This window comes from Amphibalanus amphitrite, unplaced genomic scaffold (assembly GCF_019059575.1).
Source record: "Amphibalanus amphitrite isolate SeventyFive unplaced genomic scaffold, NRLGWU_Aamphi_draft 000153F_arrow, whole genome shotgun sequence".
Taxonomy (NCBI): Eukaryota; Metazoa; Arthropoda; class Thecostraca; order Balanomorpha; family Balanidae; genus Amphibalanus; species Amphibalanus amphitrite.
The window spans coordinates 50,052-70,728 of NW_024881648.1; the positions used below are offsets into that span (position 1 = coordinate 50,052).

The 20,677-nt window shown below is 56.4% G+C and overlaps 1 protein-coding gene across 1 annotated transcript in view; it reads right to left on the reverse strand.

Moving 5' to 3' along the window:
- LOC122383070 (fat-like cadherin-related tumor suppressor homolog) overlaps nt 1-20,677 on the reverse strand; it is a 116,170-nt gene that overhangs the window by 49,524 nt on the left and 45,969 nt on the right. Inside the window, exons 8-9 of the mRNA XM_043369175.1 lie at nt 4,702-4,860; nt 2,705-2,906 (exon numbers count right to left, since the gene is read on the reverse strand). Coding sequence (XP_043225110.1) covers nt 2,705-2,906; nt 4,702-4,860 — 361 coding nt within the window. The remainder of the gene's footprint in view (nt 1-2,704; nt 2,907-4,701; nt 4,861-20,677) is intronic.

Below are 20,677 nucleotides of genomic sequence, written 5' to 3' on the forward strand. Positions count from 1 at the left end.
CCGGCATTCCCCATAGATCATTTCTCCCATTTTCGGCTTTCCCCGCAGTCCGGGGCAACGCCGAAAAAGTCACTTCTTTGATATTTTTAGTTTGCGCGCTTAACGGTATGCGAATTCATCAAATGCGCCTGGTATGTTTGAAAGGCAAAAGACTGGCCTCTCGAATGACGCCAACAAGAATAGCTTATGTTGTCTACCTTGCGTGCTACGGGCGTCAGAAAAAAGTATTCGGCGTTCCCCCAACTTCCCCTATATATTACCTATCATTTATTAAATGGCGTGAATTGTGAAAAAGGTGGGCATAACGCTTCATAACTGAAAGGATGGGGTAATTGGGTACCTGTTGCCGTTTTAGCCTTTTTGTTCATCCCATTCGGCATTGCTTTTCTTTTCTTTTTAACATTAGATCGACCGTCGAACCCAGTCGTTTCAGCATTGGTGAAGACCCTCACCTGCATTGCTCAAGATTGGTGAAGGATCCTTCACCAATCTAAAACTTTGGTGAAAGGTATCCTTCACCAAAGAGATACGTTGCTACACCTATGTGACAGAGTCAACTGACTCTTCATTCATGGCGGAAACTCCCCGAGGCCCGTCAGCAAAAACGGCAAACGATGACGGAAAATGGCGAGATGTAGCTTCAGAAGGCTTCCCTTTCAACCTCACAGCAAAACAGTACGTGTGTTGGATTATTAAAATAGACCACTGATATGTAAAACACAAATCCTCCTTCCATTTCCACGTGTCTTCTGAAAGCACGACAGACCCATCCACTGTCATCTACCGCCTACAATTTCATTGGATATCTCCAAACCATGTCACAACCGAGTGGACCATTTTCGCCGCTGGCTTCTGCTCGGTTCAGACATAGCGCCGGCTCCTTAGGGGCCGCGAGTCTCGAGGGCTCGAGGGAGTCTGCATTGCCGGCAGCAGACAAAAGACAGCAGAGACAGGAGACTGTTCACTGCTCATGGCTAGTGAAACACGACTCCCGACTCGCCACTGGCGAAGGAGAGCAGCACTAACGGCCTCGGAGGAGCGATGGACAGGTTGACAGATCTGTCGGTGGGCCGCTGAGATGATGGAACGGGTTCTAATCGGTCTGCTAGAGGGATGACGGGTGGGCGAGATGAGGTACGGAGGGACGTCAAAACACCGACATATGGTCAGCACACGAGCGATAGCGAAATGACAGACGAGGCAGGGATTTACTGACCGGTAAATGACAGACTGGCAGACCGACGGACTGAGGCGATGACAGAAACTGACCGACTGATAAGCCAGAAATAACGAGTTGAGAGAAGAGCTAAAGGTAACCAGAAAGTAACGGATTACTGATCTCAGGCAGCTTTTGCCCAATTGTCAGGGAACTCAGATTTGTTTTTCAATAGAAAAAACACAATTCTAAAGAATAGTGTTTTAACTATTGACAACAAACCTTCGGTTACGGAGCAGCTTCCATTATATTTGGAATGCAGGAATCGCTATTTCTTCTGATGGTCATTCCACGTAGTCTTTGATAACACTCATTCGTGTCCTGCTTCGACAAAGCCCGCTCCTGTGTTGCATTCCTTCATGACACGAAAACAAGCGATTGTTTACGTCCTTGCAGCACTGTCACATTTTCCAAGATCAGCCATATCAGGCAGTCGGTGACTAACCATAGCAACTTCTTCAATAATGCAGCTAGCCGCGGTCACACAACACACTTCAGTTCAGACTCGACCGCAGAAGGTCCTCACGTCCAACACCGGCGCCCATCTGATTTCCGCGACCAACATAGCCGACAGAAACGACCCTGCTGCATTAAACGGACCCAATCAGCGCTGTTTACGCACACTTGCCTGTGTGCAGTGTCCGCGCTGGCTCGACCTTTTGATCTCCGCCGTCCCGACCGTCGACCGGCCTTGTCAGACCGCGAGGGGCGGGGTTTGACCCCCAGCGAGCAGTGGTGAATCCCTGACCTACCGCCCAGCAGAGCGGCATCAATGCCACACGCGTTAGACGCTCGTTGATCAACAGGCAGCCGTCAGTGGAGCACTGCTAAATCAACATCGGCCGCCCCAGTTCTACGGCGAGTTACACTAAACACACACTGATCGGTGTCGAACAAAGCATGGCCGATACCCGGCCGCTGATAAGAACATGTCTAAACTTCATGTAGCGCAGCCCGACTACTCATCAGAACAGGCAGCGCGAACTTGATTGGAACAGTCGCGGTGGATGGTATACGGCTCCAATAGGCCGCACCCTGGACGTAATCAGCTTCATCATTGACCAAACATGTTCCGAGCACGAAACTGGCGAGCTGGGAGACTGGCACGCTGGGACGCAGTCCAATCAAACATACAAACGAGTCGGAGGGGTCGGGACGCACTCATCAACATGGAAACAACAGTGTGATCATCATAACACCGAATATAACACAATCGCGAGTGAATAACAACCCAACAGCTCGCTACCAATCTGGTACGAAGCTGATCAAACCTGACTGCGATAGTAAGTGCAACATTTTCCGTCTTCTCCCTGCAGTAAACTTCCTCTATATCACCCTATCTTATCCATCACCCCTCCTCTCTTCTCCTAACCTCTCTCAATTCCTTCCTCCTCTCCTCCACCCCTCCTTCATTCATCCTCTCTGCTATCCAATCCTTCCTCCCATCTCTTCCCACCTCCCCTCCCCTCTCCATCCTCCGTTTCTCACCGACAATGCTGAAGAGGACGGTGGTGTTGGCCGCCGCGAACTGCACCAGATGTCCAACCGGCTCCGTCTCGAACACCTGCACCGTCTCCGAGGGCAGCATCACGCGCGGCGGGTACGGCGCCGCCGGCTGCTCCGGCAGCACGTCCAGCAGCACGCGCGTCACGGAGGACTTGGCCGGCGAGCCGCCGTCCGTGGCCTTCACCTGTGGGCAGATAGGGAGGGTCAGCGGCGGTCAGAGAGGGCAGATAGGGAGGGTCAGCGGCGGTCAGAGAGGGCAGCCTTCACCTGAGGGCAGATAGGGAGGGTCAGCGGCGGTCAGAGAGGGCAGCCTTCACCTGAGGGCAGATAGGGAGGGTCAGCGGCGGTCAGAGAGGGCAGCCTTCACCTGTGGGCAGATAGGGTGGGTTAGCGGCGGTCAGAGAGGGCAGCCTTCACCTGAGGGCAGATAGGGAGGGTCAGCGGCGGTCAGAGAGGGCAGCCTTCACCTGAGGGCAGATAGGGAGGGTCAGCGGCGGTCAGAGAGGGCAGCCTTCACCTGAGGGCAGATAGGGAGGGTCAGCGGCGGTCAGAGAGGGCAGCCTTCACCTGTGGGCAGATAGGGTGGGTTAGCGGCGGTCAGAGAGGGCAGCCTTCACCTGAGGGCAGATAGGGAGGGTCAGCGGCGGTCCCAGTGGGCAGCCTTCACCTGTGGGCAGATAGGGAGGGTCAGCGGCGGTCCGAGTGGGCAGCCTTCACCTGTGGGCAGATAGGGAGGGTCAGAGGCGGTCCGAGTGGGCAGCCTTCACCTGTGGGCAGATAGGGAGGGTCAGAGGCGGTCAGAGAGGGCAGCCTTCACCTGTGGGCAGATAGGGAGGGTCAGCGGCGGGTCAGAGAGAGCAGAGATCCTGCCGCGGGAGAGGGTGGTCAGAGGGGACATCTGAGGTGGGTGGGGGCGGTCAACAGGTGCCTGAGGTAAGAAGAGAGGTCGCATAGTGTGAGGAGGGCCGGAGCCCGGAGGCAAGCAGGAGGCCAAAAGGTCAAAGCGTGGCGCAAATCGGATGAATTGACACAGAAATGACATTCAAACGCAGTACCTAGCCAGCACACCAGCACGCTCAACGGTCACCAGCTATATGGTATAGTGTATACTGTTACAAAAAAACGAGTTAGCTTATCAATAACGTCACATATAATGAATGCAATCGAATTGATAAGGAAGGGCGCTAGGCAAGCGAAAATGATTGCGCAAACCAGAAAGCTGCAATAACCCATTATGCGTCTGATATAATACCAATCAAAAGAAAGATGATTTCAAATGAAACATCCCACCCTTCAATTCAGTTTACCGATAAGAATAAGATACAATAACGCATCCTTTGTAGCCCAAATAGCACAATGGAGATCAAACGCCCAGTTTCCCAATCGCCCAATTGAATAAATGTCCGTTCAGACGGTCCGGCGGAGGCGTGCTCGGCGGTGGTCCGTCTGTGACGGCCGCACAAACACGACTGTTAATGGAGACGGACTCAGCCGTCCGGCGCCGGGACACCACCATCAGTCATACAATCATCACAGCCGTGTGCACACGCACACACGGGTGCGCAGCGCAGCCGTGGAGGCCGTGCACGGTGGAACAAACGGGTCGAATTTATCAGCAAAGAGGGAACCGTTTACAAAGAAGGTGCCAGTGATCAGGTAGGAATGTTTCAGGGTTTTTGGGAGGCCGGCGTGTGAATTATGACATCCATGGATGTCGTTCTAATTGGCAGACAGGTGAGTTGTTGCCCGAGATCAGGGTAGGCATTGGTTAGCTAGTTTCCTTTTCATGACGACTCGACAGGTTGAAGGCGTGCCGGATGATCATATCCAGTCCATGTTTAACTCACGCTGGGCTCGTGTTTGGCCCACAGTAAGTTCGTAACTAACTCACAGTGACCTTATGATGAATTCACTGTGACCCCATATTTAACTCACGGTGAGTCCGTGACTAGCTCACGGTGAGCTCTGGGCCAACTCACGGTGAGCGCGTGTTTTCCGGCGGTGAGCTGTCCGGCCGAGTCGGGCGGCAGGCGCAGCTGTCCCAGGCGCGGCTCGATGTCCATCCGCACACCGTCCGTCGCCACCACCGAGTAGCGCAGCTCGGCGTTCACACCAGCATCGGCGTCCTCCGCCGTCACCTGGCAGAGGAGGCGGGGCGTCAGACACACACCGTCACGGGAGGGAGAGGGAGAGGGAGAGAGAGAGAGAGAGAGAGAGAGAGAGAGAGAGAGAGAGAGAGAGAGAGAGAGAGAGAGAGAGAGAGAGAGAGAGAGAGTCTTGCACTTCCACTTCCAGCGCCAGTTCTTATCACAAACAAGGTGCAAAAGGTGCAAGGACAGAGAGGCACGCCGTGCTTACATCCAGTGATTCCCCTGCGCTATCCCCAGCTTCCCGTTCTAATCCAGCAGGCACCCCACCAAACCTCCTACATCAAATGACATCACGATGACGTCATCACGCTCTTCGGACACGAGTGGGACGCGGCACACCTATCGAGCTCCGGTGACACACCGCCGGTAAACACATACATCTCCATCCCGGCGGGCCGTTCGACGTGCGCCGAACAACAGCACAAAAACGCTGCCGAGCCGCCGCCGGACGACTCGCTTCTATTGATGGCCGCCGGCCATTGAGGCAGCCGGACGACGCCGACGGCGAAGGTCAAATGAAAGCGGGGATGGAGTAGGGACGAGACATGGTTCCAAAGACCAAATAGAATGCCCCAGCGAAGTGACCATTTTGGCGATCGTCTTTCTGGCATAAAGGAAAGCACCATTTGTGAAGTTTTTGGTCAATGTTCAGAGCCCTGTATAAGTTAGTGCCTTGTATGCTCTACTGGCCACATCTGCGACAAAGAGACATTGCTCCCCTGGGACCCCTACACCTGGCGAGGCCCTAATGTAGCAGCATTCCATGTAGCAGCTGTCCACTGTCCTGTCCGTGCAAACCAACCACCATCCTTACGCTCCGTACAGCCACCACCATCCGTGGCCAGTGGCCACCGCCCGTCCGTCCGTCCGTCCGTCCGTCCGTCCGTCCGTCCGTCCGTCCACCCGTCGGTCCGTCCGTCCTGTCTCGGCACCAGAGCCCGGCCCAATCTGTCCTGGTCCGCCGTAAAAGCGTCCGGTCAGCGGGAGGGCAATAAACGTGACACCGGCTCGTCGGCCGGGCAGACAGACCGGTCCGAAAAGACTGTCACAGGATGGTCTCACAGCAACAGACCATGCAGTCTGCGAAAGGCAGATCAGAGGCGACAGACTGTAGACTATATCACGGGACACAGTCAATGGATAGACTGTACTGACTGCAGAGTGCAGACTGCAGGATAGACTGCAGTCTGCGATAGGAAGGATCACCAGCAACAGACTCAGATCGCTGATCAAGTGACACATTTTCCAGTCTGGCATCGAAAGGAACAACCGCAACAGACTGCAGACTGTCCACAGTCGGCTCTAGTCTGTCAACAGACCGGTCGAAGCGTGCCCAATTTGTTGGCTGGCCGGTGACAGTCGGGGCTGATTTGTCGGTCAGGGCGGATTTGTCGAGCTCCGAGGGCGGCCCGCGTGATTGCTGGTTCCAGCCTCGATTCGACGGCGTACACAAACCAGCCTGAATGGCGCTGGCTGAATGTTCGGGTCAGGTCCTTTGGGAGGCCGCGCATACCAACCCTGGCCGTACGTACACTGGCTTTAGGAGTACATATACAGTATACACCCGTTGGGCGCGCCTGGTCTAAGCATGCTAAATTGCTTAGCCGTGTAGCTACTATAATTTACCGCTTGCAAGGAACAATCAGTCATATGGCTCTAAAGACAATATACACTTGGGAGTGGACGCATTACATGTCAATGTCTGCAATGCATCATCCACTCTCGTGTGTCACATGCAACAACAGCCAGGGTAGGGTAGCCTGGGGCAAGACGCCCCAGATAATTTATTTTGCTACATAAATTTTGTCTCACATCACCTGGAAGGCCAAATTTGTGCTCAAAGCGTTCTTTGGACATTTTACTTTAAATTGCACCCCTCAAATTCATTCACTTATGATCGGACTCCAAGCTAGGAAGTGATTTGTGAAGCAACTGCAAATGGGGCCTTTTGCCCCAACCCCAGGGCAAAACGCCCCACGGCCTGGGGCAAGTAGCCCCATACTTTAGATTAAAGATTTAACATGGTAGTTGGCTAAATCTTATGCGAGAGGTCCGTTAGACCTCTGGAGGCACGGCACTGAAGTTAGCACATTCCATCCTGTCAGGTGTTCAGCTATGACACTATTGTATGAGCAGGTTTTTCACCTACCTCATAAGACCAAACAATAAATTATTGCAATGCAAATGTTAACAAAATACTTCCTTTGCCATCCAGTTGCTGAGAAAAATACACATAAAGGCATAGAAACTTACTGTTCGCCAGCTACCGAACATTAGAAAGTGGGTAGCCCGAACAACACATGAGGTAAAACGCCCCAGGGGCTTCTTGCCCCGCGACCTACTGGGGCATTTTACCCCATCACGTAGTTCGCTCAGAGAACAACGCCTTGCACTCCAGCAAGACATAATTTAACACGAACCAACCCGGCATGATAAGCGTTAGACAATAGTTGCTCAAAATACATAAAAGTCGTTAACCTGATGTGGACCATAAAAGAACGCCATGATACATAATCTGACAACAAAACATAAAAATCACTCAAAAAACACATTTTTGGCTATATCTCCGGAAAGAGTCATCACAATTTCTTTCCAGTCTGCTCATATAATCATCATATAGTGCACGTTTTATAGAAGAGATGATGTTTCCCCAGAACTCTGCCAGTTCCGAGAAACATCGGTGAGGCGTTTTACCTCGGCGGGGCGACTTGCCCCGGTCTACCCTACCAACTAATCGGCGCTGATAGGTGCTGACATAGATGATGGTTTATGTTTGGCGTGCCCATACATTCAAACACGGAAGTCGCACTGCTGAAGACATATTGACGTCAGAGAACCAGCAGTCATCTCCCTCCAGGCGTCCACACTAAGTCCAGAAACACTCCATGAGGCAGCCACACCCGGCTATTGAGTGGACAAGACGATGGACCGAGCAGCAGGGACCGTGATCTCAGGGACCAGACTCGCTAGGGCATGCTCACAGGGGCCTGGCTATGGCGACTAGCCGGGGCTGCAGACTCGCCGCCCCACACCCCCAGCTGGACCTACAACAGACGGCAGATGGCCGCCGACTGTAGGCCGCTGGACGGCAGCTGAGGGTGTGGCACAGAGATTGTACTGTCCGCTGCCGAGGGTGTCCGCGGGACAGAGCGGGGACAAAGGAGGACAACCGTCCTCTGTAGCCGGAGGACAGCCCCACGCGGCGCCACGCTGGCCGCTCCGTCCCGTCCAAGGTCAGAGGACAGAGGAACCATAAAACGTCGCGACGGGCACCAGCTTCGCCCCCACAGTTTGGCTTGTGTTTCTCGTAGTTTGTAAATCAAGCTGCCTTGTGACGCAGCAGAGGCACGAATGGGCAAACATCGGAGACATTAAGTTTCCGATTCCATTAGCAAACCAACTTTGATGACGAAATGCACTTGTCACAATTCACATTCATCCCGCATTTCCCAAAGTTAAACAGGACTGACGTTTAAAGCGTTCCATTTAAAGCGACCGCTCTAAATCTATTTTCTATGCCACGGCATTAATGCAACCGCTAGCCAAGAGGCCGCTGAAAACGTTATCCGATGACTGTGACCTCGAAAACTGGAAGGATTAGTAGACCGCGAGTCTTATCTACAACACAGAAACATGGGTATCACCATCCACCGATCCCAAGAAACCGATTGTCATCTCGAATCTGACTCAGCCACCCGCCGAGGCGAAAATAATCGGCATAAAACCGGCACAGCCAACAAAAGCGGTCGTCGTTTACCGTTACGCCGTCTCCCAAAACCCGCCTGGTGGCTGACTGGGCCGGCAGGCAGGCGCCGCTCGCTATGTTGCACGCTGTTCCAGGCCCGCGAGGAACGCTGCGTCGGATCAGCGCGGCCGACAGTGCGTGTAATCATGCACGACACCGGCGACTGGTGCGGGCGGCTGGCCGGCGGACTCGGGCGTCACAGCTCCGACACAGGACGCCGGCAGACACGGTGATGGACGCCAGCACTCCGGTACGTATAGCGACAGCAGCGCGCGTGCAGCGTAACACACGTGACCGCCAACATCACCCGTCCACCACTGTAATCGAACTCCAACATGCAAATCCCGTGTCGTACTTTGGCCTAAGTGCTGTCATAGTCCGCTTAGCAACTACAGACACGCAAATCTAAAAACGAACTTATCCGAACAGACCGTACTCAACTAACGACACATCAATGAACCAGCCTCCAGCCGGAAGAGCCGATAGCTCGCTCGGCGCGGTGCGTGCGGGTGCGGTCCGCGGTGCGTGTCCAGCACTCTCTGCACGCGCTGCGGACCGGCCAAGGACAGGGTGGAGTCGCCACAGGACTGAGTGGTACCGACACCGGCCGACGGCTGATAGGGCGGCCTGACGCGGCCGTCAGCAGCGCCGGCTGACGAGAGACGGGATGGGAATCGAATACTGACGGACTACTGAGGCACTTCTGACGGACTGGTGACGAAGGACGGCCGGTGAGTGATACCTGGGTGATGCTCGATGGATGCCTGAGTGATACCTGAGAGAGGCCGGCTGCCGAGCTGTCGAGGGAGGGCTGGATAGGAAAAGACTGACGTTACACTGCTTACAATGCTTCTGACTACTGATACACAGCGTCTGACGACTGATGTCGCGGACTACTGATCCTCCCTGCTACCGGCAGACGACCGACTACTGACGACCAACTACCATCGATCTTTCAAATGACGACCTAGAAATAAACGAACGGTTGACGAGTTTTAACTTTTATGAAAGACCACCGATGCATTACAGCTACCACAAAAACATGACAGAAATGCCGTCTATAAACTAAACAACGACCTACCAATGACATTACAGTCCAAACACAAACCCCTGTTGCCCTTTCAGAGCTGCCATTTCGCCCACGCCGGGTTTCCGATGTACGACTTCGGATTTGACCTCTGGAACGGCGTCGGTGACGACAGCCGTCAGGGCGCCGATGATCGCCCTCTAATACCGCCGCCCACCCGCTCAGTATTGGCCGGCGGCTGTCACTAATTCGCCGCTATTTTGGTCCCATGTCCGGCGTCCCGGGTGGCTCGTTAGGTGGCTGTGCGGCGCTCCGACCCCGCTCCCGGGGGGCCGATCGGTCTCCGAGGCGCGCCCGCCGACCGGACGGCCCGGGCGGGACGAGCGCAGACTGCACCGCCTCCCAGCGTCCGCAGAGAGCCATACCGCGTGAAAACAACGGAATGAGAAATTTCAGACATTATTCACCTCGCGTGCGCTGGTAGACAGACGGACGGCACTGTTTGGCATGGCAGAATTCTCACGCGATTTGCAACGGTGAGAGCCGTGCTCCAGAATTAATAGCCAGGTGCCAATGCATTTGAACGACCAAAAAGGAGTGTTTGGTCCGGTGCAATAAATGTCCCGTCCTGAAGAACACGAGTGTTTAATGTAAGCCGATCACGATAAGGGTGCAGTGCGATAACCACACGCCGTCTCCGAGACGACACTCGACAGATGACGTAAAGAACACGGGTTCAGAGCCGAACATGATGTCACGACCAGAAAAGCAGACGGGGAAAAACAGCCCGGAACGTGGAGCATTCTGGTTACCGTGACTGCGGCGCGCTGTTCTCGATACAGTCAGTGGCTTACATACCGCGGCTTGTTTAGCACGTCTGATGTCACCGCTAATACGACCATCTTGCTGGGCAAAGGGGACATTTTTACCCGCGTTCGGTAAGAATGCCCGACACCATGAAGCCCTCCCAACGCGGACGGTTAATTAAAAGGTATCTGTGCCAATAACAAGCGCCGCATGTTCATCGGTACCTACCTAAATCTAAGACCTCGATACCCCAGCTGCAATGCAGATCACACACACCGGCGCTGTATAATTCACTCCCTTATTCATTCATCACCAGCTCCGACGCATGCATTTCACCAGTGCCCGGGTATTACGCTCCCTACTCTTCTTGGTGATTCAAATCCAGACCTACTTGACCTTCTTTTCGTTTTTCTACACAATACTAAACTTGAACGATCCATATAGCACAGTCTCGCGCTCAGTTCCGTGGTCGGCCAGCCGTCGATAGCGGTTCTGGGCGCGGGACTCAATCTTCTTGATTTCCTGGATACTGGCCATGTCAATTAAGGAGCCCCGAGCTTACGGGCACCAGCCGCCGCCGCGGGGACCATTGGCACGCGGCGGCGGGCTCCTCTGCCCCCCATCTGCTTGGAGAAAGAGGTGTCGGCACTATGCCGTCCGCAACGACCCGTTTAATGGATTGTTACGTCACTGGAGTCCGCACTGAAACGTCAGTTCTCTAATCATACCAGTCAGCACTTGGTGAAAAAAAAAGGGGGTTTTGTAGGAGCCCCGAGCTTACGGGCACCAGCCGCCGCCGCGGGGACCATTGGCACGCGGCGGTGGGCTCCTCCCCCAACTCCTTGGACACATGATTTTCTCTTGGTTTTTCTTGGTTTCTCTTGGTTTCTCTCGTGGTTTCATCGTAATTGTTTTTGTTTTCATTGTTCTTGTTGCGCCGTGATTTCGTCTATGTTTGCGAGCGCGCGCGTTTGCGTCCCTCCGGCGGCGGCGGCGGCAATCGGCACCTGCCCATCCCCCTCGCGGTTCTCGACAGGGATCCCTCTTAAAGGTTGAGGCCCACTCGAGACACATAGCTCCACAAACACACTTACACATTAGCGATATAACGTAACGTAATATCAAAGCAAAGGGATTTTTCCTGTGCAATTTGGCAAAAGCGCACAGGTTTTGCCCTCTAAGATAGGCACCAGGTTTTTCTAGTTAGGACTTTCCTGGTGGAACTCACAACACAACAACAGCACACATTACAACACTACCACATTTCAGCATCAAGATCCAGCAGCAAGAAATGTAAGTACTCAAAATCCCTCTCGGCACTGCCACTCTGGCACCCTTTCTGGCTTTCCCTTGCACTTGCTTCCACCGGACGTCACATGAGCCGGGCTAACGTAAACTTTGTTCTTAATATTGCCTTGGGCCGGAATAACATAGCCGGCATTAAAGTAAAGTAAAACGGAAGATCTGGCTAATTGCCAGCTAGTAACTTCCCCCTACCCCGACCAGGGCCTCGGCCTGTCGGGAGCAAAATTCAAAAAAAAAATACTTTGTCCTGCACAGAAAGGAAGCAGCAGCTCACTCCGAATACATTACTTACCGCTCGCATATATGACTGCGTACCATGTAAATTTCCCCGCGGACGCAGCAGTACGGACTTTTCACGGCACGCCTGTCATAATACACGCAGAATGAATTGGTGCCCTGCACGGGGCTCAGCACTGCATCTGATATACGCGCTGGGCGGAACCGGGTTCCAAGGTCACTGTGCGTGTAACAGAGCCGCCGGCACAGACAGAGAGGGTCGGCATGGCGGGCAGTAAGGCAGCGTAGCGCAAACAGCAAGAAGTCGGATGCAAGTAACCTCCGATGCATTCTGCGAAACCCGAGAGCTCCCATAATACACAGCTCTCAGGAAAAGCAAGAATGGCGTGCCGAGGGGCTGAGCTCAACATTAGGCTTAAATAATGGCTCAAGACTGGCAAGTTGAGTTCTTGGTTCATGTCAGCGTTCGAAATGACCCCAGCAAATCAGCTCTTATGACTCAAACTATTAGGAAACTCCCGACATCAGCCTCAAATCCGCACCACAAAACTGCGCCCCTCACACAGCCGCCGGCCGTTCAGGCCATCAGTTCTCCTGTCTCTCTGCGAAGGCTCGCGGCGGCCACGTCGTCCGCTCCCGGCGCCGCACGCGCTACCGCAGTCCGGACGGCCACGCGCTGGCGACCGGCCAGTCGGCCCGTCACCCGTCACACCGTGGCGGATTTGTTGACGGGCTGTCGGACACGCGCGGTGCCGGCCGCGGACCGGGCGGAGCTGTGAAATGCACGCAGGAATGCAGGGAGAGGGAGAGGAATGTTACGCAGGGGGAGGCGAGTGGCGAGTGCGAGATGCAAACTGCACAGCTGCTACGCGCCGGGAGATGTGTGCGCGTCGCGGCTGATTGAGACAGAGCGCTGCAGTACCCGGATTAATGGCGGCGATTCGCGCCGAGCCGGCGCAGGAAAACCTGCTGGGCGGAAACGGTGCTCGCTGTCAGGCCGAGCAGCCCTGCAGAAGAACGGCCTGGCCGGGCGCCAGGCGTCGCGGATTTTTCATCCCTGTTGATCGTACCGAGTCACGTAGCAACGCGGTCTGGCGGTCTCCCTCCACCCCGCACCCTTTCAGCCTCTCCGCGAGACAGCCACTTCCCCTCCGTCTCGCCTTTTCAGTTCAGCTGCTCCCCTCGTGCAGCTGACTGCGACACTCGTCTCGCCGGATGTGTGCCGCCCCTCCGCCGTCCCCATCCGGCGCCGTCTCGGCACCTGTCGTTACCACGGTCTCATCCTGACCGTCCAGACGTGCCCGACTCCTCTGCCGTCTGTGCCGACGATCCTCCCCGTCTCGTCGGCACCTGATCCCATCTGTAGACCGCCGTGTCCCCAGGTGGCTCTAGCACCTGACCGGACCGTGCCGCCGCCGCGGAGAGCCGTTCCGCCGCCGAGTGGGTCGTATCGAGCCCGGTCGCGTCGCCACAAGTCGGTCCCAGCCCCCAACGGCCAGCTCGTGGCGTCAATGAAGAGACGGCTACCGCCGTGGAGTCGAGTACGTGACCAAACTGAGACACTGGCGTCGAAAACAAGGGTGTCCCAGAGCGGACGGTATCAGCACTGAAATTGGTACACACTGCAGGCCAGGTCAGAGCGGGGACGACGGTCACTGGACGGTGATGAGATGGATCACAGATCGGTGACGACCGACCAGGTGCAGGCGGACAGACATACCACAGACCGGCTAAATGACGAGACACTGACAGGCACCGGTTGTCGACACCCGTCACACCTCGCAATCTGTCACGCTGACACGGTGACAGGCAGAAACGTTGACAGACAGTGAGCCGCGGTCACCGGCAGTAGCACCGCCCCCAATGACAGGCGGATGACAGATGAGACGGGCACCTAGGCACGTGGGTGCGGCTCTCGACAATGTTCTGTCGCCGTCTACAACACTACACGGGCCGTCCCAATCCGAGTCCAGTCTACTAGCTCAGCTCTGGGATTATTCAGGCAGATCAGTCGTCACACTAGCCTGTCCTGTCCTGTCCTGCTGTCGCCGTGCCTTCGCCGGTGTCATCCGTGGCTTACACCGCCGGCGGCTGCCTTTGTACCGCAGTGATATCGTTAGTGACGACAGAGCCCGGCGCAAAGCCGCCAATTTAGTGCAGGGAATTCCACAGGGTGATACGCTGGGTAAATGTCACAGGACTAAAGCACCCTCAAGCTCCTGATACCGCTGATACACTTTATACCTACGTCAGAGTTTCTGAATGAAATGAACCCCCTATCATATCAAACACTTGCAAGGGCAAACTTTGAGCCGACCGCAGCGATAGTTACTCCGAACTCCGCGACAGGTCATGGGGAGACGGGCTCTGAAGTCTGAACCCACCCACACACCGATACCACCCCGCCCTCCTCCCGCCCCTCCTGTCCTAGTTCCGGTCCCGGTGTGTGCACGTGAGTGCGAGCGTCGCCTCGTCGACAGGCGGGCGCCACGATAGCGAGCGAGCGACGATAGCTGCCTGTTTACCGGCCAGGGTACGACCACCGCGACCGCCGGCTCGGCACGGCTCAGCCTGAGCGCGAAACAGGTTCGGACCCGCCCGCGGAGCACGGTGTGATGCCCACTTACATCAGAATCGGGCCGTGGGCCGGAGACGTAACGATGAGACGGGATGGAAGCTATCGCAGCTGGGCCGGCGAAGGGCGGAGGGCAGCAGGGGGGGGGGGGAGACGTCTGTGTCAGTGATGAGCAGACTGACCGAAGGCTTGATTAGCGTGTCCTCCGATCAACTCCTCTCCCTGTTTGGCTGTGAAAGGCCGTCAACACCCGGGTTTATCTTCGCCTCCAGCTCTGTGCGAGCCACCGCTTCGTCAAACCCGGGTGGACGACGAGGGTCGTTTGGGAACAAAGGACAGGACGGTGATGATGGGGATGGTGGGTGGGCAAACACTCCGCGCACCCCTTGTACACCGCGGCTCGGCTCACACTGCGCGTGTTATCGGCCGACCACGGCGGGGCCGCCGCGGTTCTGTTTGTTCTTCTCCACCCTTCTCGTTATCGCCCCCCCCCCTCCCCCTCCCCCTTCCCTGGACCCCACTGGCTCGGTGTCGCGTCGTGTCACGTCGGCCCGCTAATCACGATTCAACGTCCCGTTAATGCTTGATTAGCGTGTCCTCCGATCAACTCCTCTCCCTGTTTGGCTGTGAAAGGCCGTCAACACCCGGGTTTATCTTCGCCTCCAGCTCTGTGCGAGCCACCGCCAAACACCCCAAAGGAACCAAGGGTATGTGTATTCATACTAGATTATCGCCGAATCTAGCAGGCGTCTAGTGAACGCCCTCCCCGGCGGGACGTACTTGCTGGCGTGCACGAGACGTCCCACCACCGACAGCAGTTCCCGCTGTGTGCATTTCTGTCGCCCGAGCAGTGTCTTTAGTAACTCCTGGGTGCCCACTAGCTTGGCGTCTGGCAACGCTAGGGTGTCTAGGGTGTTTCTGTGTCTATCACAACCCGAGAAGCTCCATCCGTGTTGATGGCGGGGCGCGTTTCCGCTCGGCCAGCGGCACGCCCACTTCCGCACAAATGTCTCGCAGTCTCACATACGCTACGTCGGCACTGTCCGATACTCCACACCCTACCCCGAAGAAGTCATCTAAATAATTGCGTATATACACGTCCGATGTCTGATCCTGGAACACATAGGCGCAAGCATGTGGCAAAATCATTGAAAACCCATGGACTGCTTCTAGCCTCAATGGCAGACAAACCTGGTAGTATAGTAAACCGTCCCAACAGAACCCCAGTAGCGCCCACTGGCCGGGCCGGACAGGTATAAGTTTGAATGCATTTTTAACATCGGTCTTGAACAGCAAGGTCCCGGCGCCTCCAGCTAGGAGAATCGACCGCACGGCCTCGTCGAATGATGTGTACGTCACACGAAACTCGTCTGGGTCTAACCCGGCGTTGACCCCGACATCTCTCTACTGTGATAGATCTAAAATGAGCCGCACTTCGCCATTAGGTTTATCGCGCGCACTCAACGGGTTCACTATCATGTTCGGCAGCGGTGGAGCATGGAACGGTCCCCGTGTCGTACCGTCCGCGACCTCTCGCCGAATGGCTGCCGTCACCCCGGCACGGCGCCGTTCGGCGGACTGATTGTTTTTCGCGAAACGGCCCCGCGCCGCACCGCGGTATCCAATGTCAGCCCCGTGCCGGAACCGCCCAACGACAGTTTCTCTGGCATCGACCATTGTCCACAGCCTGTCGCTTGGCTTCCACCCTTCTGCACTGTCGACGGCGTAGGATCATGCACGAGTCTAATTATGAATACGCCCCCGAAGTCACGCCTAGGATCGCAGTACCACAGCCTGCCGTGCCGGGCTATCTGCTGTTTGCACTTGCCTGACCGGCCCGCCGCGCCGGCGCCGCGGTGTGCGTTATGAGTCACTCGAGGTCGTCTTTCCGCGCGTCCGCCCGCTCGGCCGCACGTTCCCTTATCCATGTCGCCGCACCCCCCCTTTCTCTCTCTCTCTCTCTCTCTCTCTCTCTCTCTCTCTCTCTCTCTCTCTCTCTCTCTCTCTCTCTCTCTCTCTCTCTCTCTCTCTCTCTCTCTCTCCTCTCCCTCCTCTCTCTCTCTCTTCCGCCCTCCATCCTCTCTCTCTCTCTCTCTCTCTCTCTCTCTCTCTCTCTCTCTCTCTCTCTCTCTCTCTCTCTCCTCTCCTCTCCTCTCCTCTCCTCTCCTCTCCTCTCCTCTCCTCTTTCCTCCCCTCCCCTCCTCTCCGTCCGTCCCAGGCCATTGTCCCTCCCTTGTTCGTCGGTTTGTCGGCGGTGTAGCTTTTATCACCGCTACGGCCGCCCAGGCCGTAAGCAAATAGCACCACTGGGTCCACAGATTCCCCTCATGTCCGGCTTTCGCGTTTGACGCGAGCACTAGTCAGCGAGTTTGCCGCGCTGCGTTTCTGCTGGGCTATACGCGTTGAACTTGGCATGTCTGGCAGGCGCCGCTATTGCGCCAGGTATATATCGATACCATACCGAGGCCGCGATGACATGCACACGCACCGACCAGTTGGCGACATGTTGACCCTGTTAATGTCATCTAGACCGCCTTGCCGACGCCGGGTCTAAGCCAACAGAAATGTGACGCCCACACCACGTGGTCAGAGTATAACCGGATCCAGTCATTCCAGCCGGTGGTCCAACCTACATACACTAACCGTCGCGTTCACTGCCTTGCTGGGGGAGAGCCGGCGCCGGCCGAGACGAGACGAGACGAGTCGGCCGTTTGGGGTGACGTCCTTGAGGCTCGCTTTGGCGGAGCTTAATGACGTCCCATTGGCGACCGAACTGGTCTGATGACCTGGGCATTCCAGCCCAATCAGGAGCCGGACGGCAGGGGGAGGGGGGGGGGGTCCAACTGACCCCTTCCCCACACGCTAGACGCAACAGAACGCCGCACACGGACGAGGGATATGATAGGTGTACGGATCAGGCTCATTCGAAAGCCCGACCCATCAGTATCACAAGCGGCGGCCGCCGCCGCGACGGGACAGTGACGACCTGCAGTTGTGCAGTTACATTCCGACTTAGCGTTGGAAACGGTCTAACATGAGCCTTCTTGCTGATACGTGCCCTGTGGAAAGACCGCAGTCGACACAGCCAGCCGGGAACCACCGCGGCACGTCAGCGTGACACTCACCATATCAATCCGCCTAGCGCTCAAAGCCAGCCGAAATCGGGGCGCCCGGGGCACCCGGCTAGCCGACATACAATGCATCTCTGCACGGCTGCGTGACACTGACTGGGACGGTCTATTCTGCGCACACACCCAGTCTGGAATCCATCACTGCACCGCAGAGTGACACTGACTATTTCGATCTACCCGATGCACATGTCCAGCCAAGTGTATCTCCCTCCCCCCCCCCCCACCCCCACCCTCCGTTATGACCGGCCCCTCCCCAGAACCCAGCCGCCGCTGGAGACCGCTCCCAACGTCCCATCTCCCCTCCCTGGGCCTCGGCACGGCCGACCTGTTTGTCTTAGCGCGCAGCTGCGTGCCCTCAAACTCTCCCTCTCTGCTCTCCCACCCTCCGCTATCGTCCCGACCGGTCGTAAGCTCCAATATTTGCTCAGCCGCGACAACACCTCGCTGACGGCGCCTCGTCTTTATCACCTCGGCGTATGCCGTCTAGTGGTGTTAGTTGCAGAAAATGTATGTCCAATGTCCGTCCAATTCCAATGCTTACGCCGATTTCCGTCCAAAATGTTTAAGCTAGCCATTTGTCCAAAGATGTCCGAAACCTACGCAATAGTTTACACTTAACACTGTTATCTTTTTTTATGTATTTTTAGCAGCTTTAATGTGTTAATCATCTCAAAGGCTGATCTTTCTATTCGCCAATCAGTGTTAACCACGATTGCTTTATAGAAATGCTGAGGTGTAGCAATGATTGTCCAAAGTTGTCCAAACCTGCGTCATTGTCCAACCGAATTCCGGATTGGACATTGGACAAAATCGGAAATCCACAGATTCAAGCTACGATTGACACCACTAAATTGCCGTCTCACCCAATGCCGCCGCGCCCCGATGGAGGCCATTAGGTACCCGCCCCTCTCCTATACGTGCCCGCCTGTTCTGGATCAGTTCGCACCATTACCTGCCGGGTAGAACTCGCGAGTTACGTCACGTGTCAGGTCATACCCGTCGTCGGGCCAGATATGGCTCGACGGGGACCACAGTTGCCAGGTCCTCCTGTGCACACGGCATGTACTGATCAGGTCTCACCCGTCGGCCGTGGCCATGACACGACGGGGACCACAGTTGCCAGGTCATCCTGTTCACACGGCATGTACGGATCAGGTCTCACCCGTCGGCCGTGGCCATGGCCCGACGGGGACCACAGAGTGCCAGGTCCTCCTGTGCACACGGCATATACGGATCAGGTCACACCCGTCGGCCGTGGCCATGACACGACGGGGACCACAGAGTGCCAGGTCCTCCTGTGCACACGGCATATACGGATCAGGTCACACCCGTCGGCCGTGGCCATGACACGACGGGGACCACAGTTGCCAGGTCATCCTGTTCACACGGCATGTACGGATCAGGTCACACCCGTCGGCCGTGGCCATGACCCGACGGGGACCACAGTTGCCAGGTCATCCTGTTCACACGGCATGTACGGATCAGGTCACACCCGTCGGCCGTGGCCATGACACGACGGGGACCACAGTTGCCAGGTCCTCCTGTGCACACGGCATATACGGATCAGGTCACACCCGTCGGCCGTGGCCATGGCACGACGGGGACCACAGTGGCCAGGTCATCCTGTTCACACGGCATGTACAGATCAGGTCACACCCGTCGGCCGTGGCCATGACACGACGGGGACCACAGTTGCCAGGTCATCCTGTTCACACGGCATGTACGGATCAGGTCACACCCGTCGGCCGTGGCCATGACACGACGGGGACCACAGTTGCCAGGTCATCCTGTTCACACGGCATATACGGATCAGGTCACACCCGTCGGCCGTGGCCATGACACGACGGGGACCACAGTTGCCAGGTCATCCTGTTCACACGGCATGTACGGATCAGGTCACACCCGTCGGCCGTGGCCATGACACGACGGGGACCACAGTTGCCAGGTCATCCTGTGCACACGGCATATACGGATCAGGTCACACCCGTCGGCCGTGGCCATGACACGACGGGGACCACAGAGTGCCAGGTCCTCCTGTGCACACGGCATGTACGGATCAGGTCACACCCGTCTGCCGTGGCCATGACACGACGGGGACCACAGTTGCCCGGTCCTCCTGTGCACACGGCATATACGGATCAGGTCACACCCGTCGGCCGTGGCCATGACACGACGGGGACCACAGTTGCCAGGTCATCCTGTTCACACGGCATGTACGGATCAGGTCACACCCGTCGGCCGTGGCCATGACACGACGGGGACCACAGTTGCCAGGTCATCCTGTTCACACGGCATGTACGGATCAGGTCACACCCGTCGGCCGTGGCCATGACACGACGGGGACCACAGTTGCCAGGTCATCCTGTTCACACGGCATGTACGGATCAGGTCACACCCGTCGGCCGTGGCCATGACACGACGGGGACCACAGTTGCCAGGTCATCCTGTTCACACGGCATATACGGATCAGGTCACACCCGTCGGCCGTGGCCATGACACGACGGGGACCACAGTTGCCAGGTCCTCCTGTGCACACGGCATATACGGATCAGGTCACACCCGTCGGCCGTGGCCATGACACGACGGGGACCACAGTTACCAGGTCATCCTGTTCACACGGCATGTACGGATCAGGTCGCACCCGTCGGCCGTGGCCATGACACGACGGGGACCACAGTTGCCAGGTCATCCTGTTCACACGGCATGTACGGATCAGGTCACACCCGTCGGCCGTGGCCATGACACGACGGGGACCACAGTTGCCAAGTCATCCTGTTCACACGGCATGTACGGATCAGGTCACACCCGTCGGCCGTGGCCATGACACGACGGGGACCACAGTTACCAGGTCCTCCTGTGCACACGGCATATACGGATCAGGTCACACCCGTCGGCCGTGGCCATGACACGACGGGGACCACAGATGCTGGCCTCTCTAGGCGCACGGTGTCGTGGTCAGCTAGGTACCCGCCCCTCTC